A 25,059-nucleotide genomic window follows, 5' to 3' on the forward strand; every position below is an offset into this window, starting at 1 on the left:
GTGTGTGTATGCACACACATATATGTAATGTCTGGTCTTCTTGGTAACTGTTTCTGGTTAAAAAAAATAAACTTAAGGGGGCTGGTGAGATAGTACATTGGGTAGGGCAACTTGCCTTGCATGAGGTTGGGTTTATTCAGGTTCAATCCCTAGCATCCCATCACGTTATCACTGTATCACTGTCATCCCGTTGTTCATTGATTTGCTCAAGCAGGTGCCAGTAATGTCTCCATTCTTCCTAGCCCTGAGATTTTAGCAGCCTCTCTTTACTTGTCCTGGTCCAACAGTGTCACATTGGAGGCTCTTTCAGGGTCAGGGGAATGAGACCCATCATTGTTCTGTTTTTGGCAATCGAATACATTATGGGGAGCTTGCCAGGCTCTGCCGTGCGGGCACCATACTCTCAGTAGCTTGTCGGAGTTCTCCAAGAGGGAGAACTACATAATAAGAGATCGTGCATCCTCGAATGTGGCTGCACACTTCTGGGAGCTTTGTTTTATAGTCTCTGGATCTTGGCCATTGATGGGATTACACGGCACAGGGGCAGTTTGTGGACGTGACTGCCTAGCTACTGGAAAATGGAGGGACTGGGTGGAGGAGGCCCAGTCCTGATCCCAGCAGGCTTGGAGGTCTCAGCCCTGGGTCCCGCACACCTGGGTTCCTCTGCCAGTTCCTTCATGCGTGAGGCTCATCCAAGCATGTGGAGAGGGGACTTGAGCATGGCTGTGGCTGGGTTCCAGAGGTCTTTGGCTGCTGGGGCTCTGCTCAGGGCAGGGAGGGAAACTCAACCTGCCCCCTCTGAGGGGCCCTGGTGAAGACAGTCAGGCATGGGGGCAGGAGACTCTGCATCCAATATGGTTCCTAAATCCCACAGGGAGTGATCCCTGAATGAAGGGGCAGGAGTTAGCCTTTGCCATGGCTGGGTGTGGCCCCCCAAACAAATAAAAATTAATTGTTCTGCAATAATTAATTAAAAATTAATTGTTCTAAAATAAAATTTATTTTATTTTGCAGACCTTTCCAGAGGCGATTAGATTTAATGCAGATTACAGTGTTTTTGAAGTAGTTAATGATGCTCCACAACTTCTGGAAAAGCAACTAAAAAGAATTCTATACACCCACCAACCTCGAAATCCCATCTATGATGTTGTAAGGAAAGGAATATGCGATGGAAAATCCTTTCAGAAGAAGGCCTCCAGTGAGGCGGAAACAGTGAATGTCAACTACAGTATCATGGTAAGAAAGTGTTTCTCAGTGTGCGTCTTGTGAGATAGATCGTAGGTGAAATTGGCAGGAGAAAGTGAAATTTTATTATCTTGACATCCAAGTTGTTTGTGGCTGTGTCATGTTATTAATTTCAAGTTTCACCTAGCAATCTGGTTGATTGTTATTGTTAATATGAAAGGCTCATGTAATTTACTGTGAATAGTAGAATATTATGTTACTCATGGGTAGTATAAATATGTGCATCATTTAGAGTTTTATTTTTATTTTTTTAATTAAATCATCATGAGATACAGTTACAAAGCTTTCATGTCTGAGTTTCAGTCATACAATGATTGAACACCTATCCCTTCACCAGTGCACATTCTCCACCACAAATGTCCCCAGTATCCCTTCGCTTTCCAACCTTTCCCCTGCCTCTAAGGCAGACATTTCCTCCATACTCTCTCTCTACTTTTGGGCATTATGGTTTGCAATATAGATACAGAGAGGCCATCCTGTTTGGTCTTTTATCTACTTTCAGCACACATCTCCCATCCTGAATGATCCCTCCAACCATCATTAACTTAGTGATCCCTTCTCTATTCCAGCTGCTTTCCCCCCAGCTCATAGACAGGCTTCCAACTATGGAGCAATAATCCTGGCCTTTGTGTCTACTGTCCTTAGGTATCAGTCTCATATGATGTTTTTTAAAATCCCACAAATGAGAGCAGACCTTCTATGTTTGTCCCTCTCTTTCTGCTCATTTCACTCAGCATAATATTCTCCATGTCCATCCATGTATACGAAAATGTCATGACTTTATCTTTCCTAACAATTGCATAGTATTCTATTGTGTGATGCACCAAAGTTTCTAGATACATTTTAGAAATCGGGGCTATGCAGTGAAAATAGTTTTGCCTGGGTTCTATTTCCAGCTACTAGGGATTGAGATTCTGACCCTCTAGGTAAGTGTTGTGGCTCTGACTTCTTTAACCCATTCTCAGCTTCTATATTTTATCTTCTTTGGGTGTGGTAACAAAAAAATCCCATCAGAATTCTAATATCGGCTCTTCAACTTTTACTACCTCTTTGTTCTAGAACAAGTCATCACTTACTTTTTTATGATAGTTATCTGCATCAACTTAAAATAATCATGAAATGTCTGTTTTTCTAATAAGTAGGCTAAAAGTATCCAGCACTTAAGATATCTCTTCTTAACTTTAAAAGTTCAGTTCTTAGACAACTGGTTAAAGTCAGAATGCCAAGGATCAAGTGCAAGGCTCCTGTACTTGAAGCACGTTCATTAACTCTTCCACGCTCCCTGGAGTTTTTTGGAGTCCATTTATCTACATTATTAAAAGAGATTCAGGAGCTTCTGAAGTTGAGTTATGTGTTTTTGAGAGCTTAGAGCCATACCCAGTGGTGCTCAGTGGTTATTTCTGGCTCTTTGTTCAAGAATGACCCATGACAGTGCTTAGGGATCAAATGCGCTATTAAATATTCCAACCATGGTCTGTGGGGTGCAAGGCAAGTGCCTTGCCCCTAAACTTCTTCTCCAGTCCTGAGTTAATTGTTTGGACACAAGTCTTGAATAGAACCAACTGGAGGACCTTGTTTTTTATATATATATATATATGCATATATATATAGGTATTTTGCAATTCATTAAATGTACATATTAAACATATAAAGTCAGTAATACTGTAGATTATAAAAAAAGCACTCAAACCTGAAAGACAGAGGGAAAGAAAAAAGAAAAAGGAAACCAGGTATAAATGGAACAAATGGAAATCAAGATGGATAGGTCTTTTTTGTTTTGTTTGTTTTTGGGTCACACCCGGCGATGCTCAGGGCTGACTCCTGGCTCTGCACTCAGGAATCACTCCTGGTGGTGCTCGGGGGACCATATGGGATGCTGGGAATCGAACTTGGGTCAGCCGCTTACAAGGCAAACACCCTACCCGCTGTACTATTGCTCCAGCCCCAAAGATGGATGGGTGTTATGTTTTCCAAAAATCACTGCAGTAAGGTTGGGATTGGTTGATTGATAAGCAAAAATAAGTTACTTAGAATGTGGTCAAAAATAAATGATGTAAATAATTATTAGCAACATATTAACAATATATTTAAATGGTTACATTTAAATGGCTCAAATATCTCAATTAAAAATCAGAGTGAGTTGGGCTAAAATAGTCTTATTTTATGTTGTCAAGAAACCACTTAAATTTAATGCATAAATAAGAATAAAAGAAGGAAAGATATACCATTTATCTTTTCTAAAGAAATCTGGAATGACTATTAATTTCAGACAAGCTAGACCAGAATGAAGGATCTAACTATGTTTAAGGAGGGATGTCACCTAAGGATAAATATCAGTTCACCATAAAGGCTTTATAACATATGCACAGCTGGGCCTCAGACTTCACTAAACAAAAGTTGTTAGCACTGTAAGAAGAAATATAAAATTCCAATTAAAATAGAGAATTAAACCTAATAATATAGGAAAAAAAGACAGAGTTTAACAAGGATATAAGAACCAAATCATTCTAATTGATGTTTATGCAATACTTTACAACAGCATTCATTTTCAAGCACTTTAGAATATTTACCAAAATGACCATAAGTCAAGTTATAGCAAATTTGAAAGATTTGAAAACATGCAAACCATGCTCTCTGCTCATAGAAAAATTAAATTGTAAATCAGTAATACAAGGATAACTGGAAAATATTTGAGTAACTGTATAAGCAACCTGCTTCTTAGAACATAGGTATAAGTGTGAGTCTCAAGGGAAATTAGAATTTTTTAAAAATTACATAAAAGGCACAACATAAAATTTGTAGGATATGCCTGAAATAAGTCCTTACAGATAAATTTATAATAGTAAATGCTTAGATCAGAAAAGACTAAAGGTTTTGAATAAATGATCTAACTTTCTACTTTTGGACACTTGAAAAATGAAATTAAATTCAAAATAAAAAAAGGTTATAATCAATTAAGTTGGAATAGCAAAATAATTTAAAATAAATGAAAATAGACTTTCTTTAAAAAATGACAATTTGGTTAAGCTCATATAGATTGAGTGAGATGATAGAAATTATTACGATCACAAATGAAAAAGGGGACATCACTATAGATCCAACAGTCATGCAGAGGAAAATAGGGGAAATTTACAACTTCGTGTCCAGAAATGGAACAGTTCTAATGAAATGGACACATTAATTGAAACACAAGCTTACCAGTGTCTGTTGGCTCAAAGGACCATTTTACCTGCACAGGTGGGAACAGACATGGGGCTCGTCCTGACAGCCTGAGGTCCCTCGGGTTTTGTGTTCAGACCTTGATTGAACCAGGAGATGTCTTTTCTTTGACACCTGTTTTTGTTTTTCACTCGATCTCTAACAGTGCCTCAGCCAAGAGGAAGGGATTGAATGGGTCAAGAAAAAAAGACTTCCAGCATTTCTGGAAAGCGACTGCTACTTTGAGTACAGGTACTGAAGTTCTGTCACTGGGTATTTCATTGGAACTGCAATGAATGTCTTATCCTTTGGGAAGATTGCCATTTTGACAGTGTTAACTCTTCAAGTCCATGAGCAGCAGATGTGTCCATTTCCTCTTGTCCTCTTTTTTCCCTTTAGTAGTGTTTTGTAGTTTTCTTTGTATGAGTCTTTTACTAAACTAATTCCTAGGTACTTGATTTTTCTGGAACAGAATTGTGAATGGCATTATTTTAATTTTTTTCTCTTCTATTTCATTATTTGCATATAGAGAAACCATGGAATTTATTTCTCTCACCTTACTATTATAGTAAATAGTCTATTATTTCTAGGTGTATTTTTTTTTGTGTGTGTAATCTTACAGGTTTTCTAAGAACAATATCATGTTATCCACAAATAGTGAAAGGTTGACGTCTCTTTTTCTATCTGGATGCCTTTAATTTTGTTTTTGTTTTTGTTTTCTGGGTCACACCCAGCATTGCACAGGAATTACTCCTGGCTCATGCACTCAGGAATTACTCCTGGTGGTGCTTGGGAGGATCATATGGGATGCTGAAAATTGAACCCAGGTTGGTCGCGTGCAAGGCAAACACCCTATCTGCTGTGCTATTGCTCCAGCCCCTAATATCTCTCTCTCTCTTTTTTTTTTTTGCATAAATGGCAAGGACTTTTAGTAGTAGTGTGCGAGTGGGCAGCCTTATCTTGTGCCTGATCTTGCAGGGGAATGCTTTCAGTTTTTCACCAGTGAGTGTGATATTTGCTGTGGGCTTGTGGTAAGTGGCTCTAACTATGTTGAGAAAAGTTCCTTCAATTCCCATTTTATTGAGAGTTTTTATGATGAATGGGTATTAGATTTTGTCGAATACTTTCTTTGCATCTACTTGTAGGATACTATTATTCTTATGTTTTCTTGTATTGATGTTCTATATTACATTGATTATGCACATTAAACCATCCTTGCATTCGTAGGATGAATCAATAAGGGCGTATAACCTTTTTATGTATCATTGGATTCGGTTGACTTGTATTTTATTGAGGATATTTGCATCTATGTTCACCAGGGATATAGATCTATAGTTTTCCTTTCCTTTTTTTTTTGGTGATGACTGTCTGCTTTTGGTTATCAGGATGATGATTGCCTCATAAAACTGATAATTCATGTATCTTCAGTTTTCTGAAAAAAAAAAAAAAAAAAGGATTGTCAGTAGCTTATCTTTAAAGACTGATGGATTCACTTGTGAACCCATCTGGGCCTGGGCTTTTGTTTTCAGGGAGACTTTTGGTTACCACTTCAATTTTTCTGGTATTAATTGTTCTGTTTTGTTTTGTTTTGTTTCTTCTTGGTTCAAAGTTAGGAGTTTATAGGAGTCCAAAAAAAGTCTCTATTTTTACTAGGTTCTCTTGCTTTGTGGCATAAAGATTTTCAAGGTAATCCCTGATGATCTTTCTCTAGAGAAGCTCTCCCAGTTAGAGTTCCATGCAAGGGTTTCAGAAAGGCTTTCAAGGTCATTGGGCTTGCCAGTACTTCGACTGTAATTTAGAATTTTTATGATTTCTTATTACTGTAGCTGCCTTGGTGCACTTTTTGAGGAATAGGTGTGTGGAGCAAGGATGAATAATGTTAGCATGGCCCAGCTGCTCCAGAGTCAGAGATATACTAACTATTGGAAATGATCAGCTTTGAGTTTGGGGATAAAATGGTGCATGCTCTGCCTTGGAGTTTGGGGGCAGGCTGAGTGGTGCTTGTGGCATTGTCTTGGAAAAGCCCTGTTTTGGGGGTAGACATGGGACCTGTGCATGTTTTTTGAAAGCCTATTCTTCCTTTTCCTCTTCTTCCTTCTTTTTATCCTCTTTTTCCTCCTCTTCCTCCTTGCCCTCCTCCTCCTGCCCCTCTTCTTCTTCTTTTTCCTCCCCCTCCTCTTTCTTCCTCCTCCTCCTCTTCTTATTTCTTCTCCTCTTCCTCCTCCTCCTCGTCCTCCTCTTTGTCTTTCTCCTCCTCCTCCTCCTCCTTCTTCTCCTCCTCCTCCTCCTCCAAATCTGTTCTACCCTTTGATGGGGACACAATAATTTTGTACATCAGTATCATAAACAACACTATTGTAACCATGTTACCTAGACTTTAATTTAAAAGCAAAAAACTTTCCCCCATGTTTTCTTAGTAAAGTTGTACACCTTTTAACTTATTAGACTTTGGATCCCACTTGCTATAGTGTAGAAAAGTGACAGAGGGGCCAGAGAGATAGTCCAGTAGGTAAGGCACTTGCCTTGCCTGCAGCAAGTTTAATCACTGGCATCCCATATGATAGGTGTGTGATCAAACCCTGCCAGGGGTGATCACTGAGCCCCGAGCACTGTTAGGAGTGGCCACCCCCCTTCCCCCTCAGTGATAATACACGACTGTGAAGATAGCTCAATAGACCGAGGCCATGCTTTGATTGTGGGAGGTCTAGGTTTGATCCCCAGGACTGCCTAGAAAATCTCTCGCGCACAGAGCTGGGAAGAGACAAGTATTCCTTCCAGGTGCAACCCCAAAGCCAAAGCAAATGTGATAAAAGCATTGGCAAAAACCATCAAACTTTTCCCCAAAAGATTTATGGAATGAATACTTCTTTGTATACCTAGTAAGTGCATATTTTATTGTTCACTTATTTGTTGATTAATTTTGTTGGGGTCACATTCGGTACCGCTCAGAGCGGTAAAATCAAAGGCCTAAGCAAAGGTACGTGTATCACCTGCTGTAACAGCTCTCCAACACTACTTCTTATTTAAAGAAATATTTTTTTGTGATTCTTTATGTACAGGGTGTTAAAAAGTAATTATAAGCATGTCATGACAAACAAAGTACTATTTCTGGTGCATAATCTTTTTCTTGCTTTTTGGGAGCCATGCTGAAATTTTGCTAAAATTTGACCTTTGCTTAGACCTTTGATTTTTAAAAATCAAAGTAACTGTAGCACTGTAGCACCATTGTCCCGTTGTTCATTGATTTGCTCGAGTGGGCACCAGTAACGCCTCCATTGTGAGACTTGTTGTTACTTGTTTTTGGCATATTGAATATGCCACGGGTAGCTTGCCAGGTTCTGCCGTGTGGGTGGGATACTCTTGGTAGCTTGCCAGGTTCTCCGAGAGGGATAGAGGAATCGAACCTGGATCGGCCACGTGCAAGGCAAATGCTCTACCCACTGTGCTATTGCTCCAGTTAAAATTAAAGTAAAATATATAAAAATTATGACTTTGGTATGTTATTTGAATAAGACATTATCTTAGCAGCTCCTAAGAGGAGGAGACTGGCTTGAGGAAAATGTTAGATTTTTCTCTCTTGAATTTTACCCTATAGAAAATTTATTTCAAATTTTTTTACGCAGGCTAGCTAAATTGATATCACAAGTAAGATGGAGTGGAACGGGCATGAATGTTACAGTAGCTACTGATTTTACTCCCTGGCTACAGAAAAAACCACCCACTCCACCACCATCAGTCGTTGAAGATGAAGACATTTTAATTATGAAAAAGTTCTATGTTTCCATGGGCCAGGTAAGAAGGGGAATGTTTTGTTGTGACTTAGTACTCCAATAAAATTAATCTAAAAAGAAATTAATTTTATTTTTGCCATTTGAGCAGGAGAAATTATTTCAAATATTCCTAAAGTATAGACAGAAACATTCTTATAGATCTAGTTTATCCATTTGCCCTCCTGTTTGTCCCCTGAAATGCTATTAGAAGTACCTCCCTCATGTTTTTGAAGGAAAAGAGTGAAGGACATGAGCTTATGGGAAGCAAAGATAACATATTATGCCCATGGTTTCCCTGTTCATAGAAAAGTGTTTATTATTTGGATTGTGCAAGATGTTTAAAACTATGACAAATTGTTGTTCCTCCATTGTCTGAGTTTTTTTTATCTTCTTTTTTCTTTTTGACTTTTTGGGTCACACCCAGTGATGCTCAGAGGTTACTCCTGGCTCTTCACTCAGGAATTACTCCTGGTGCTCAGGGGACCATATGGGATGCTGAGGATTGAACTCAGGTCAGCCGCATGCAAGGCAAATGCCCTCCCCACTGTACTATGGCTTTGGTCCGCGTTGTTCGACTTTACTGAGGGAGCCAGTGAGAGTGTAATTGGTTAGTGTGTCTGGCTTGCATGTAGGAGGCCTGGACTTGTTCCCCTGTACCTCAGTTTCCCATGATTACCACCAGGAGTGACCCTTGCCTGAGCAATGATCTGGGAGTAGCCCTTGGGTACTGCTGGATATTGTTGCGGGGGCGGGGGGATGCATGATTCCGTAGTACGGGACTACATTACAGATGAACTGTTATCCGAGAGAGTTGTCTTCCATAAGCAGAGAAATGTTATGTTGAATGAGTACATTTATAGGGATCAGATTAGAGTCAGTGGCCTTTGGAGAGTCATACTATGGTGAAAACTTCTGTTTGATCATTGCCTCTGGTTATCAACTCTCTGCTTTGGGAACACCCATCTTATCCACACTTCAAAACTCAGGAATGGCAAGTATGCAGCCCATGTGTTGTGTTCTCCCAGTTTCCACTTGTGACAGACATAGCTAATCAATCGTGGCCATTTCCCTGCTGAGCTTGGACTTGGCTCCAAATTCTTTTCAACACAACACTCCAGGCAGGCACTTGCCATTGATCAAAGATGTCATACGAAAGGAAAGCTATTGGCCCTATCTGTTAGGATGGATAGACTTAGTCTATGTTGCTTGAACATTTGTTTCCATGTGTAGCTTCTGTTTAATTTTGTGCTTTGGCATTTCTATCAGTGATACTTGGCAAAAATGTTTAAAATTATGCTAATTTCATTATTTGCACTGGATACTGCTTAGAGATGTAGCAAAGACACGTTTTCTTTATTTCTCCCTTGCCTCCCATCCCCATTCCATTTTCTTCTGCATAATTCTTTTTTTTTTTTTTCCTTTTCAGTCCAGAGAGATAATACGGGGGTTAAGACTCTTGCCTTGCATCTTGCTTATTCTGTTTTGATCTTTGGTACCATGTAGGGTTTTTCAAGCACTGTCAGGGGTCATGCCTGAACGAAGACTCAGGTGCACCCCTGAATACTGCAAAGTATGGCACAGTCCCCCACAAAAGTGTTTGTCTTTTCTTTATATCACAGAAATATCAGGAATATCATAAAAGTATTAAATAAGAGTAGAGGTTAGTAAATATTGAATGGAAGAATGGATCTAGGGGAATAAATTCTGATTCCTGACATGTGAATTGAATCAAACATAAGAGAATAAAGTCCGAGCTCATTTACCTTTGCTGTTTTTTTTTAATTAAAAAAAAACTCCTATTGACCTATTTAATACTTTATGTATTCCATGTTGAACAGATTTTTTGACTTTTATTTTTTGGTTGGGGGACCACACCTAGATGTTTTCAGGGCTTCTACTTGGCTCTGCACTCAGAGACTACTCATCATAGACTTTGGAGACCATATGGGGTGCTGGGGATTGAAGTGGGTTGGCTGCATACAAGGCAAGCACCTTTCCTGCTATACTATCTCTCTGGCCCCACAATTTAGGAACTTCAAGTATTCAAATTTCTTTGCATCCTTAGATCATTTTAACTAGGCCTATAGTTAGTAATTATAATAATAGGAAAAATTCTTTTGAGTCTTTAGTTATGCCATCTAAGCATAAGCAGTTGACCCATTTCATAGAGTATAAAGTAAAATAATGTTAATGCCTTTCATGTCTGATTGGCTTGCTCAGATTTTTGTATCTCTTTCTTCCTTGTTTCGTGAGCCCCACCCAGTGGTTTTCAAGCAGTTCCAGGGATAGAACCCCAGCTCTCATATGCAGAATATGTGCTTTAGTCCTTTGAATCATCTCCTAGGTCCTTGACTCTCTTCCTTCTTTGTCACTGTCACTGTCATCCCATTGCTCATTGATTTGCTTGAGCGAGCACCAGTATCGTCTCTATTGTGAGACTTGTTGTTACTGCTTTTGGCATATCGAATACGCCACGAGGAGCTTGCCAGGCTCTGCCATGCGGGCGGGATACTCTTGGTAGCTTGCCGGGGTCTCCGAGAGGGATGGAGTAGTTGAACCCAGGTCGGCCGTGTGCAAGGCAAACGCCCCACCTGCTGTGCTATCGGTATCCAGATGAAATATAAAGGGCTTCTCTTGTCTATTGCTCTTTGTCAGTTCCTTGGAAGTCCCTTTGTTCTTTGACCTCAATGATAAGGATGCTGCTTGGAATAGAGTAGTTGCTTAATAAATGGGTTCTGAGTGAAATGTGCCTCATAATGGATATATATAATTATTGTTATATGTAGCACTGTAGCAACTGTCATCCCATTGTTCATTGATTTGCTCGAGCAGGCACCAGTAATGTCTCCATTGTGAGACTTGTTGTTACTGTTTTTGGCATATTGAATATGCCACGGGTAGCTTGCCAGGCTCTGCCATGTAGGTGGGATACTCTCAGTAGCTTGCCGGGCTCTCTGAGAGGGATGTAGGACTCTAACCCACGTTGGCTGTGTGCAAGGCAGATGCCCTACCCACTGTGTTGTCGCTCCAGTCCATTGTTTTATATAGCACTGTAGCACTGTCGTCCCGTTGTTCATCAATTTGCTTGAGCAGGCACCAGTAATGTCTCCATTGTGAGACTTGTCGTTACTGTTTTTGGCACATTGAATACGCCATGGGTAGCTTGCCAGGTTCTGCCACACAGGTGGGATACTCTTGGTAGCTTGCCGGGCTCTCCTAGATGGACAGAGAAGTTGAACCCGGGTCGGCTGTGTGCAAGGCAAACGCCCTACTCGCTGTGCTATCGCTCCAGTCCATTGTTTTATATATATATATATAAATGTTATATATAATTATTGATAGTACATCCTTATTCTACATAATTATATAAATAAATATAAACACATATGTATATATGTATATATATGTTTTAGCGGGGTGGTGGGAGGGCAAAACCTGTGGTACTTGAGGGCCACCAGGGCTACTCTCAGCCTGAGGCTGGAGGTTTAAGGTACTGGAAGGGGGAATGTAGTCGGGATGGAACTCAAGGCCTCTTTTGTACACAGGAAACAGGATCTCTGCCCCTTGAGCTACATCCCTGGCACAGATGACTTGTTTTTCATGGTCAGGTAGAAAAGAGAACAAGAGGAAATGAAAGTCTTTCCAAGTTTGCATCCGCCAAGGAAACCTCTTTCAGAGGGACAGTGTGACACAGAGATAGCGCCTCCCAATGTCTTCTTACTTGCTTTTGGCCTTCCTGTGTGGCCTGATTCACTTAAACCAGGAAGTAACACCGAGTCTTCATCCCTCCTGGGAATGTTCCTTAAGACCGAGACCAGGCAGCCGATCCAGACGGAGACATGAGGGTCCCGCTGGCCTGTTCCTTGCTCTGCTTCTGTCAAACAAGGGGGGCTTCCTTGGAGAAGCAGGTGAGGACACTATTGAAAGAGAAGAGACAGGCAGAGGAACTTTTCCGGAGAAATGGGGGTGCGAGTTGCTGCAGGCTAGTTTGGGCATGAGCTCTGGGTACTCGAGGATGCACTGATGAAAGGGACATTGCAGGCTCTGCCGGGGCAGTGGAGATGGAATCATTCACCACAGCCTCTGGCCCAGGCACAGTCCTGAGAACAGATTAAGTTCCGGTTTAAGATTAACTGAGACTTAAGTTGTGCTTGGAGAAGTTTCCAGTGCCACTGAGGCAAGTCTCTGTGATATTAGTTGTTAGATCAGGCCAGGTCAGACAAGACTGGGAGCCTGAAATCCTTGGGAAACTTGTGAATTGGGAGTGACCAGCAAAGGGGCAGCCAGGCACCGAGGAGCCCTAGGACAGTTGGGGTCAGGTGAGAATTAGCGGTGAGCCAGGAGGTGTGGGACTGCTTGCCTTTGGCTGGAAAATGGAGAAGAATTTAATGAGTGTCTTTTTCCCTCCCCCTCTAGCCACCTAGCATGAAAATCTCAACTTTTCTCCCAGCCACTCTCTTTGATAATGGGTTTATCTGTGTACAATGTTCTTACCATTCATGGCATAATTTTCTTTTGCACGTCCTGTTCTATGCTGGTCGGATATTAGCCTGATGACTTTTCCAGGTTGTGGGTGGCTGAGTGTGCTAATCTCGTGTTAAACAAGCCTGCCCCTTTCTTTCCAGGCCTCCTATACCCAAACCAAAGATTGGTTTACCTTAGCAAAGCAAAGCCAGCAAACCGTGGCTACCTTTTCCCTACCTCCTTATGTTTGCTACAACAAAATTGAAGCTCCAGCGCCAACCATCACATCTGTGTCCGGTAAGTGGGAAAGAACAAGAGCGATGTCAGAACTTCTCTCTCTTTGTTTTCTGTTGTTGATTTTTGTTGTTGTTGTTTATTTGTGTGTGGGGCCACACCCAGCAGTGGTCAGGGACTCTGCACTCAGGGATCACTCCTGGTTGGGAGGCTTGGGACCATATGGAGTGCTGGGGATCAGAGTCATCTGCATGAAAGATTAGTGCCATACCCACTGTCCTGTCTCTCCTGCTGTGCTGTTGATGTTTTTAATCTCACAGTAAACTCTTAGTGTTTGGAGAGAAAAACTTATTCACACCCTACCCTCCAGCCCCAACTCCACTTCCTACTTTTTAAAAATTCACAATTGCGCCTCAAGAAATCAAATACCTGAGAGTAAGTTAGCAAAAGAGGGGAAAGACTTATAAAGCAAACTATGCTTTTCTTGTATGAATCTAGGGATCAGAGAGACAGTACAATGGCTAGGCTGCTCGCCTTGTCTGTGACCGACCTGGCTTTGATCTTCGGCACCACATATGGTCCCTGGAGCACTGCCAGGAGTGATCCCTGAGTGAAGAGCCAAGAGCCAGGTGACCCAGTGCTCAAGCCCTGAGCATTGCCAGATGTGGCCCCAAACAAAATAACACAAAATAAATTAAGTCAAAGGGAAGGGGAGGGGAAGGAAAATGGAGTTGCAAAGTCCATCTTTAGAAAGAGTGCTGTGCTGGTTTGTATATTTCATGATAGAGTGTGTGGCAGGAATCACATCCTTTTGATGCAGTAGCGCATTTGTGAAAATTGCTGCTCTGAATCCAGTTCTTGAGCTCATTGTTTTTGGCAGCTAATTTTACTTTATTGAACATGGAATACTAGCATATCAAGAATAGTGCAACATGTACATTTTGATGCTTCAATAGAGTTGCATTTTGATGTTGTCAATTGACATTCTATGTCAAGCTGAAATATAGTAAATCAGTAGCCTATATTTGGGATGTGGAAATAAATTCCTTCTCCTCTTGCTGTTTCCTCCCATGTCCAGGAAGACATGGATAATACCTATTGGCAGTCCCCCCTTTAGCCCCCGCCTCTACTGTTCCAAAATGTGGCTTTAGACGCCTTACAGCCCCATCTGTGTAGTCACTGCGTGTGATGAACTCCCTTGGCACGCTGGCTCTGTGCCATCCTGTTCATAAATGCTAAACCCTTCCTACTCCTAATCTGATCTCATAGTCCTTTCTGACTTTTAATGCAGAGAGTGCCATATTTGATAATAGAACCCACTCCTGGGTGAAGAAGACCATGTCTAATATCGAGAACACTCTTTCTGACCTCGAAGAGGAGATTGGGTCTATGTGTCTACAAGACACCACTTCTCAAGCTCTCCTGAGAATATACCTTGACTCCCAACGGGATGTTGAAGAAAACGTGACCCTGCATTTTGAAAATTGTGAAGAATTTTTAAAATCTTATATATTATATATTTTGAAAGAATCAGTTTACCAGATCACGGGGCCGCCACATCAAGAGCACTCCAACTATGTGAATTTCAACAACGTCTCCCAGGTGGTGGTGGAAGAGTGTTACAAGCCTCAACACCAGGATTTGGCACCAGGTGAAACAGCTGAGACCCCCCCACAAAAGTCTGAAGAAATAGTGGAGAAGGAAAGCTTGAGGAGTGAGAGTTTGGCTTCGGAGAGCAGGGCCAATTGGTGTGTGACTCACGGGACATACGACATTGGGAACAGGAAGGAGTTTGAGAGATTTAAGAAATTTATCCAAGGCACTTTAGGAGAGAAATACTTATGGTTGTGGATGGATATTGAAAGATTAAAGGCTCTGAAGCACCATGACAGACATCAAAGGTATTTCTGTTTTATATTATTTTTTTAATTGAATCACCATGACATACACAATTACAAAGCTGTTCTCAGTTGGGTTTCATTCATACAATGTTCCAACACCCACCCCTCCCTCAGTGTACATTTCTCACCATCCCACCCCAGCCTGTCTGTGTCATGACAGGTACTTTATTTAATTGAATCACTGTTAGATACAGTTACAAAGCTTTCATTTGAGTTTTGAGTTTCAGTCATACAATGATCGAACATCCATACCTCCACCAGTGCACATCTTCCACCACCAATGTCCCCAGTATCTGCTCCTTGTCCCATCCCAACCCTCCCCCTGCCTCTATGACAGACACTTTCCCCCATACTCTGTCTCTACTTTTGGGCATTTTGGTTTGCAATATAGATACTGAGAGGCCATCACATTTGGTTCCTTATCTACTTTCAGCACACATCTCCCATTCCAAATGATCCCTCCAACCATCATTAACTTAGTGATCCCTTCTCTATTCCAGCTGCCTTCTCCCCCAGCTCATGAGACAGGCTTCCAACTGTGAAGCAATATTTCTGGCCCTTGTGTCTACTGTCCCTGGGTATCAGTCTCATTATTTTATGTCCACACATGAATGTAGACCTTCTTTGTCTGTTTCTTTCTTTCTGACTCATCTTACTCAGCATGATGCTCTCCATGACCATCCACTTATAAGCAAATTTCTTGACTTCATTTTTCCTAACAGCTGAATAAGTATTCCATTGTGTAGATGTACCAAAGTTTCTTTAACCAGTTGTCTGTACTCGGCATTGGGGTTGTTTCCAGATTCTGGCTATTGTGAATAGTGCTACAATGAACATACAGGTGCAGATGTCATTTCTACTGTGATTTTTTTGCATACTCAGGACATATTCCCAGAAGTGGTATTGTGGGAAAACAATTTCTAGTTTTTTAAGGAATGACCATATTTTCCAAGTAGACTGGACCAGTCGGCATTCCCACCAACAATGAAAGAGAGTCCCTTTCTCCCCACATGCGCACCAGCACTGGTTATTCTTTTTCTTATTGATGTGTGCCAATCTCTGTGGTGTAAGATGATATCTGATCATTGTTTTGATTTGCATCTCCCTGATGATTAGCGATGCAGAGCATTTTTCATGTGTCTTTTGACCATTTATATTTCTTGTTTGAGGAAGCTTCTGTTCATTACTTCTCTCTATTTTTTGATGGGGTTGGAGGTTTTTTCTTGTGCAATTCTTCTAGTGTATGATAGGCACTTTATTTCTCTCTCTCTCTCTCTCTCTCTCTCTCTCTCTCTCTCCCCTCTCTCTGGGTCTGTCTCTCTTTCTCTGTCTCTGTCTCTCTCTTCTTTTGGGCATTATAGTTTGTCATACAGATACTGAGAGGTTACCTTTTATGTTTTGTACTTTTCAGTAGTTTTATAAACCAATCCTACTGGGCTGTGGAGACAGTACAGAGGGTAAAACACTCAACTTGCATGTGGCTGACCTGGGCCAATCTGTGACACCAGAGATGGTCCCCTCATCTCCACTAGGAGTGATCCATGAGTGCAGAGCCAGGAGTAAGTCCCTAGCACCACCAGGTGTGACCCCAAAACAAAAAAATTAAATTAAAGAGAAACCAATCCTAGAATGTTAGTTTGAATGATATAAATACAGGGAGAAAGCCTGAAATAATCTATACTTTCAGAGGGATAGATAATAATAAAATCAATTTTATTCACGTGGACTTTCACCCTTTATTTAAATACCATGGTTTACAAAGTGGTTCGTGTTGCATTTGTTACATTCAATATTCCAACACCAATCTCACCACCAGTGTGACCCTCCACCATTATCTCCATTTTCCCAAATTTCCCAAGCATGACCCTTAGCAGGCACAAAATAATTTATTTTATATTGCTTGTTACAACTAAATGACAAATGGAATTATTAAAAATACTTTAGTATTAGAAAATTTCTGAAAATTATTACATCCTGTCATGGGGTCATTAAATCCTTGCCTGCAGGTTTACTCAGCTATTGTTGTAGTTGAGCCTTCTGTGTTTTTATTTATTGAGCTTAGTTGGCTTTGATGTTTATTTCCCATCTAATTTGTTTTCCTACTGGAATGTCAGTATTCTAGAATATTTAACTGAACTGTGAGCTTACATGGTAGCTGTTGTGGGATGTAGGGTAGCTTCTGGGGCTTCCAGAAGCATGGGAGGTTAAAGTAAGGTGGCTATCTACCCTCACTCTGAGAAGACCCCAAAATTCTCAGCCTGAAGACCAGTGTACCTGGAAATTTTGGCAATTTGGCATCTCTGCAGTGCTTTGTCTAGAAACAGTGGAGTTTGGCCATTGGCAAATGTGGGGTGTGGATACAGCTACCGGGGCTGAGGGCATCCTAGAGTTTCAGCTGGGAGACTAGTGTACCATGAATTTTTGCATTTTTAAAAAATTTATTTATTTTTTAATTAGTGAATCACCATGAGGGTACAGTTACAGGTTTACACATTTTCGTGCTTGTGTTTCCCTCATACAATGTTGAGAGCCCATCCCTCCACCAGTGTCCATTCTCCACCACCAATTAACCCAGTATCCCTCCCACCCCCCAGCTCATTCCCCTACCCTGACCCCACCCCGCCTCTGTGGCAGGGTACTCCCTTTTGTTCTCTCTCTCCTTTTGGGTGTTGTGGTTTGCAATAGGGGTATTGAGTGGCCATCGTGTTCAGTCTCTAGTCTACTTTCAGCCCGCATCTCCCTTCCTGCGCCGGATCTCCAACCACATTTCACTTAGCATTTTGTCAATCTCTATCTCTCTTGAGATTTAATCATGAGTCTGTGTCACAAAGATTTCTTTACATAAATTCTGAGCCTGTTTTCACATGAATTATTCTCTTCTTTTGTGGGCAGGGTAGGGGACACACTGGTAGTGTTCAGGGCTTTCTCCTGGCTCTGGACTCAGAGATCACACCTGGTGGACTTGGGAGACCAGGTTGTCCACACGCAAGGCAAGTGCCCTACATTGTACTATTGTTTTAGCCCTTCATGTGAATCATTCTATCTTATTTTAAAGATAACATTTAAATAATGTGTTTGCAATAATATTAGCATTTGTGGTTATGATATATGGCTACTCTACCTCCCGCACCACCCAAGGTCTCAGTGGCTGAGTTATTCCCGTCCTTCCACTGGCATTCCAGCCATAAAGGTAATCGCTGTAGAGGTCCCGAGAGCAAGAGTTGTGTTACTTGTGGAGGGATGGGGCTGGGGTTGGTTCTGAGTAGAGTATGGGGTAGGGGGCAATGCTGGGACCACTGTTTGAGACCCGTGTTAGTACTTGGGGAATCCTTTGCAAGCAGCCTGAATAGGTTCACCAGGATCCTTTTGGCACTCGGCTTTTCTTGCTAGAACAAATAAGTACAAAAATCACAAAACCAGAGCCTTCAGCAGTTAGGATGGTCTCTCTACCGCTGCAGGGCTGAAACGCAAGTGGGTCTGCAGAGTGGCTTTTCTTCTGGGGAAGACTCCCTTTCCTGGGGTTGGGAGCTAGTCCCGCAGTTAGGGCTCACATGCCCTCACATGTATCTCAATACGCTTGGCCGGGTGTGATCTTTGCTGCTGTATCATGTGAAAGTCCCGGAGTCTGGCTCTGTCATGGTGCTTGGAGTTGTCCCTGACACCAGTGGGTCAAGGAACAATCGCCTTCTTGACCTACTGGCCTGGTTGGCTAAAAATTACAGATGTGGCCCCTGTACCTTCTCGGCACTGCTTGGGAGGACCCCTGCAAAAAATAAAAAAGAAAAAGAAAAAAATCCTTTCCTGGCCCTTTGCACCTCTGCAGGCACCTGCTTGCTTCTTCTTGTGACCCCTTCCTCCACCTTCAAAGTCAAGAGCATGAAATAAAATTTTTCTCCAGCCTTGCATCTTTTTGCTGTGACCCCTGACTTCCCTGCCTTCCTTCCACAGGCCCTTTGGATCACATTAGAGCCTCCAAGGTCAACCTCTCAACACCCTCAGCCCAACAGCAAAGTGCTTGTTTGGCCAGGGTCAAAGGGAATGAGGCCAGGCAGACCTTTGCAGGGCTGCTGGGCCTGTCCATCCCACAGCTGAGACAGGATGTATGTCTGTACCACATCTGAGATGTCTGGCTGTCTGTCCATCCTGCAGCTGAGACAGGCTGCACTGTCTTGTCCTGCTTCCCCATGACTCGATGTGGGCTGGGAGTGCCTGAAGCGCTTTGGTTTTTGGTTTTCTGTTTCTTTTTCTTTTTTTTTGGAGTCCCAGCTGGCGATGCTCAGGGGTTACTCCTGGCTATGCACTCAGGAATTACTCCTGGTGGTGCTCATGGGACCATATGGGATGCCAGGGTTTGGACTTGGGTCAGCTGCGTGCAAGGCCCTACTTATTGTACTATCACTCTGGCCACCTGAAGCACTTTGAAGACCATCTCTTGGGCCCGTTGAATGTCACCTCTTATAGTATGTTGCTCACATTTCAGACATCTCGAGAAGATGAAGAAACTGTACCTGGTGAGCAGTGGAGATCGCTACCTTTCAATGGAGATCTTAACCAAGTTCAAACTGCTAGACGGGTCTCAGTGGAATGAGGAGCATTTAACTGATATCCAGGTGGAGGTGGTCAAAGCTTTACTTCTGTATTGGTAAGAAAAAGGCCACGAATCAAGGTTGGTCCAGAGAGAGTACAGCGGGCAGGTTGACTGCCTTGCATGGGGCTGATCCAGGTTCAGTTGATCCCTGGTACCACATGTGGTCCCCTGAGTCCTGCCAGGAGTAAGCCATGAGCACAGAGGAAGGAGTAATCTCTGACACCACTAGATGTGGCCCCCAAACTAAACCCGAGAGTTAGTGGCTTTTGGGGTCAGGGAGATGCTGAGAAGGCTAGAGTAAGCACATGCTCTGTATGTGGGTGCCCTGGGTTTGGTCCACTGACCAAATGGACCAGGCCATTGATTCTCCACCTCTCCCCTGAAGTTAGGGATTTTCATTTGTCTTACTCTAGTCATATTGCATCTTTTTTTGTATTATGAACATGTCACTTTTAGAAATTTATAATAACAAGATTATTGTGTCTTTCTTTGGCACAATACTTTTACTTCCTTAAAGTAAATAGCATTTAGATAATTGGACTATATAGGAGAATTTCAGTTCCTTTGGGAACTGGACAGAACTGAAGCTCTGGGTTTGCTTTATAAGCACCATTTGATTTTGATTATTTGCTCTTTGGTAGTTCATCAGATTGGGGTGAGTGTGTGTGTATGTGCGTGTGTGTCTGTGTGACTGTGTCTGTATGTGTGTGTGTGTGTCTGTGTGTGTGTGTGTGTGTGTGTGTGTGTGTGTGTGTGGCTCATGTTACAGTGTATTGTCTCTGAACATTTTGGAACTTCCTTTTAGCCCAGTTCTGTGCGAAGGGCACAGGGTTGAGGAGGGCTCAAGACTAGTTAGTTGTCAGGGTCCACTGAAGTAGCAGAAGGCAAGGAAAGGCAGAGAGTACGCGGGACCCAAAGAAGAGGCGATGCTCGCTTGGAGGATGGCCTCGGCCAGGAAAGAGGTTCACTCAGAAAGGGGTGCCCCCAAGGGCAGAGAGCCACTGGGTGGCTGTGATGAGCCTTTCCCAGGCCACCCCAGACTTTCAGCGTGGCACTCACTTGGCTTCCTTCACTTGGCAGATGCCATCACGCTGTTCTGTCTCCTGCCATTGCTCTGGCCCCCTCCCCTGGTCTGTCCTCCAAATTGCTCCCATGTATTAGGCTTTCTTAGTAGAAGATGTCGTTTCTTCTTTCTTTCTACAGTTCTTAAATACTTAAGATATATCGAAAGGTGTAAGTTATACTCTCCTGGACCCCTTTAGTACCCACCACCCAGCTTAGTAAAAACACTGCTAAAACATGGTTGGAGAGATAGTATACTAGGCAGGGCCCTTACCCACAGTTGATCCTAGTTGGATCCTTGACATTCGAGGGGCACCTTGAACCCCTCCAGGAGTGATCCCTGAGTACAGAACCAGGAGTAAGTCCAGAGAACTGCTGGGTTTGGTCCCAATAACAGCAACAAACTCCAAATGACTGAACAGAGAAAGGAGTGGAAGTTACTAGAAACAGGGTCGGCATGGCTCCCAGTGAGCCGGCAGCCCCCCTTTTGGAAGCAAACTTACATGGACCTTTTCCTCGCTTCATCTTTCCTTTGTTTTCCCTCTGACCAGGGCCCCTCGATTCTGTATCACCCACTCACGTGCCACCAAGATCGCCAGTGCCCAGCTCAAATTCTGGCACATTCGTCAGCAGAAACCCAGGAAGGACGTGGACCCCTTCCCACAAATGCCAACGCTGCTGCCCTTACGGCCCAAATCTTGCTTCCCTCGGATAGCGGAGATGCAGGTAGGGGTTGGGGGTGGGGGGCACTCATCTCCTGACAAAGTTCATGGGTTCTTGTTGGCATGAATTGCTCGGGGGGGTTTGATCACTCACATTTCTTTTCAGCTTCACTTTTATTTGATACATTTAAGTTTGGGTGGTTGTGCATGCTGCACGATTAGAATAAGGAAAGCTGGAGTATGTGTTTTGCAAAGCCGCCAAAGAGCTGCTTTAAAAGTGTGTGATCACCCAAGAATAGTAGAAATAAGTACCAGGAGGTTGACTCCATGGCTTGGAGGCTGGTCTCTCATTCTGGGCAACTCAGAGAAGGGAACACCAAGTAAAATGTGGTCGGAAGTCATGCAGGGGAAGGGTGATGCATGCCGAATGTAGACTAGAGACTGAACACAATGGCCACTCAACACCTTTATTGCAAACCACAACACCTAATCAGAGAGAGAGAACAAAAGGGAATACCCTGCCATAGTGGCAGTGTGGGGTGGGGGGGGGACGGGACTGGGGAGGGTGGGAGAGATGCTGGGTTTACTGGTGGTAGAGGATTGGCACTGGTGAAGGGATGGGTTCTCGAACTTTGTATGGGGGAAACATGAGCACAATAATGTATAATTCATTTCAATTCTTAATGTAATTTTATTAGATCAATAAAGTCCAGATAGAAAAAAAAAGAAAAGAAAAAAAAGTGTGTGATCAAAAAAAAGAAAAAAAGGGGCCGGAGTGATAGTACACACAGTAGGGTGTTTGCCTTGCACATGGCCAACACCCTTGACTTTACAAAGCGACTCAGCCTTCCATCTCCACACCAGGCCCTCCATCGGCCAAAGCCAGATTATTATTTATACTAGGGTGAAGAAAATCTTTGGGTCACCTCTAAAACACTCCTGGGACAAGGGAGACTTGAAATATTGTTGCGACATCCTGTCTTTTTTTCCTTTTTTTTTGAGGGTCACATCCAGCGATGCACAGGGGTTACTCCTGGCTCTGCACTCAGGAATTACTCCTGGCGGTGTTTGGGGGACCATATGGGATGCTGGGAATCGAACCTGGGTGGGCTGAGTGCAAGGCAAATGCCCTACCCACTGTGCTATCACTCCGGCCCTGTCTCCCCCACCCCATCTTTTAAAATGATATAAAATAATAGATACCAGCTGTGACCCAGCACATGTAACATTCTAGGACACCTTGAAGGGTCAAGTCTACTGAGCTCTTCCCTTCTCCGACACGGTTACTGCTTTTCTCTTCTCTGACACAGTTACTGCTCAGTTACTGCTCTTCTCTCCTCCGACACAGTTACTTCTCTTCTCCTACCACAGTTACTGCATCTCTCGGCCAAAATATGTGCCATGCATTTTCCGGCTGTTTCAGACTCGCCCCCTTATCTTTCCATACTATTTTCTTCATCTTCCTTTGTGAAATGATAATTACCACTTTGGCTTGGTTGGTTTTTTGTTTTAGTTTTTGAGTCCCATTCGGTGGTGCTTAGCGTTTACTCCTGGCTCTGAGTTCAGGGATCACTCAAGGATCACTGCTGGTGGGGCCATCTGGGATGCTGGGGGTCAGACACGGGTCAGCCACATGCAAAGCAAGAAAGAGCCCTGCTCCCGGCACTATCACTCTGGCCCCAATAATTACTACTTCTAGCTCATGTGGTTCAATGTCTATTTACCAAGGAGCACCCGTGTGCCGGGCACTGTTCTAGATGTCGGAAGGAAGCTGCTCCCACAGAAAAGCCCTTTAGACAGGGGCAGGAGAGACAGGGCAGCAAGAAGGGATAGGCCAGATATCGGGAGCCGAGTGACGAGGCCGAGACAGTGTAGCCAGAGATGGTGGGGACAGTGGGGCCACAGCAGAAACGGCAGTGGGGGACCGATTCACTTCAGTCTTAGAGAGCCTCTCCGATGTCAGGGATCCGAAGCAGACCCCAAGTGAGCAAGCGAGGGAGTGAGTGGGAGAGACACATGGACACCTGGAGAGAGACCCCAGCAGGAGGAAGAGCAAATGCCAGTCTCCAGGTTTCTCTGTGTGTTCACAGAAGAGCCGGTGTGGGTGGAGAGGTACCGTTGGCAGGCCGGAAGATAACGGGGTGGGTACAGCTAGGCAAGGATTTGGGCTCTGATTGGTTGTTGGTTGCTTGACTGACAGCAGGGCTGGCTTTCAAACTTGGGGACTCACTCATGCAAGGCAGCTGCGCCGCCCTAGCCCAAGACTGGCTTTACTGGGGGCAAGAGAGGAGGCCACGAGGGAACTGTGAGCAGGTGAATTACATGACCACACACATTTTTTCTCTTTCACTTTTCCATTTTATTTTTAATTTTAATTTTGGAGGGTACTTTGATGGTTTTTGTATTTGGTTTGGGGGTTGGGTTTTTTTTGTTTGTTTTGTTCTGTTTTGTTTTGGAGCTACACCTGGTGATGCTCAGGACTCACTCCTGGCTCTGTATTCAGGGCTCACTCCTGGCAGGCTCAGGGGACCAAATGGGGTGCTGGGACTTGAAACAGCTCTCGGCTGGTCCCTCTCAGCCGGGCAGCTGCAGAGCATGTGGACAGACTCCCGGCCTGCCCACCCCAAGGGGTTCAAGTTCAGAGGTGGACTTGGACACGGTGGTGTCTCTAACATGGTCTCCCCCGAGTGACCCTTTGCCGTTGGTCTGGGCACTGTGTCTGAGGGGGCGTCATTAGGTGCCCTCGTGGATTCCTCCCTGTCACTGTCACCTCTGTTACTGTCACCCCTGGCTGCCCCACCGGTGACCCCTGTGGTTGTCGAGTGTGCCACACTGTTGAGGAATCTGACCTCCCCACAGCCCGTAGAGCGCAGCCATGAGGCAGTACACACTTCAGAGGCGTGCCACCGGGAGAAGGGGACCTGGTAGCTAGTTAGCAAACCGTTTCCTCCAGAAAATCCTTTTCCTCCACTCCCACCACCCACAGTGATGGGCCTCAGGACTCACAGACAAACTCTGGTTGTTCTCTCGTAGTCTTAAGTGCTGCTGTATTTTAGCCTGCTGACTGCATGGAAACTAAAGTTTGAACAGCAGTACATTTGGGGCCGGGGGGGGGGGGGCGGAATTGGAGTTGGGAAGCATACAAGTGAACAGAGCCAGCGTACAGAGCCGTGCTTTCATCTCTGTTTTGCTCACTTTCTCCTTTATTATCTCTTTTTTTTTTTTAAAAAAAAAGGAACAACCCAGTGCAGTACAACCTCCCAGATCTCCCAGGAAGTCATTTGTACCCAGAATAGGAACTCGAAAAGCTTGGAAGAGTGAGACTTCATACCAGCCCAGGATGTCTATGGATGATACAATTGACGGAGAGTAAGTATAGCTTTTATTTTTATTTTTTTGCAATAGTTGGATTTTATGAGTTTAGACATTAAATATACATAAAAAAGTAAAATCTTTTCTCTTTTTTGTGGTGCTGGAGAAGTACACTGACTTTGTAGAAGTTTCTTATATTTCAGTGGTGGGTATTTGAAGGTTCTACTTCCTACACATGCTCTTCGAGACGAAGTTCAGGTGTGGGCAATTTTTGGCAGGTCGATACCTCTGATATGGAAGAGCCCAAAACCCCTCAGGAAACTACTCTGTGGTTCTTTTGGGTCAATTCAGTATAATTCAATGTTTCTCTAACTTGAAAACTCCCAATAATTGTGGCATTATTTCCTATAGTCTATTATTTTGATAATTTGGGCTACATATTTGTCCACACATTTATTTACTCTTTGCACAGTGGTATATCTCAAATGGGATTTTCTTCCCCATCCCCCCGCCTTTACTCTGAATAAATTATTCTTTGGTGTTAACGTGGTATAGGGCCCGCTGGTGAAGAATTCTTTATTTAATCATCTTTAAATTTTACTTTCTTTTTTGGAGGGAGGGGG

General features: G+C 43.3%; 1 protein-coding gene across 1 annotated transcript in view; it reads left to right on the top strand.

Moving 5' to 3' along the window:
• The window catches only part of RGS22 (regulator of G protein signaling 22), a 140,009-nt gene that overhangs the window by 28,809 nt on the left and 86,141 nt on the right, over positions 1-25,059 (top strand). The window contains exons 4-11 of the mRNA XM_055128220.1: positions 1,015-1,236; positions 4,610-4,695; positions 8,067-8,235; positions 12,839-12,974; positions 14,203-14,812; positions 19,293-19,454; positions 21,014-21,188; positions 24,360-24,493. Coding sequence (XP_054984195.1) covers positions 1,015-1,236; positions 4,610-4,695; positions 8,067-8,235; positions 12,839-12,974; positions 14,203-14,812; positions 19,293-19,454; positions 21,014-21,188; positions 24,360-24,493 — 1,694 coding nt within the window. The remainder of the gene's footprint in view (positions 1-1,014; positions 1,237-4,609; positions 4,696-8,066; positions 8,236-12,838; positions 12,975-14,202; positions 14,813-19,292; positions 19,455-21,013; positions 21,189-24,359; positions 24,494-25,059) is intronic.

The sequence above is a fragment of the Sorex araneus genome, chromosome 2, assembly GCF_027595985.1.
Source record: "Sorex araneus isolate mSorAra2 chromosome 2, mSorAra2.pri, whole genome shotgun sequence".
NCBI lineage: Eukaryota > Metazoa > Chordata > Mammalia > Eulipotyphla > Soricidae > Sorex > Sorex araneus.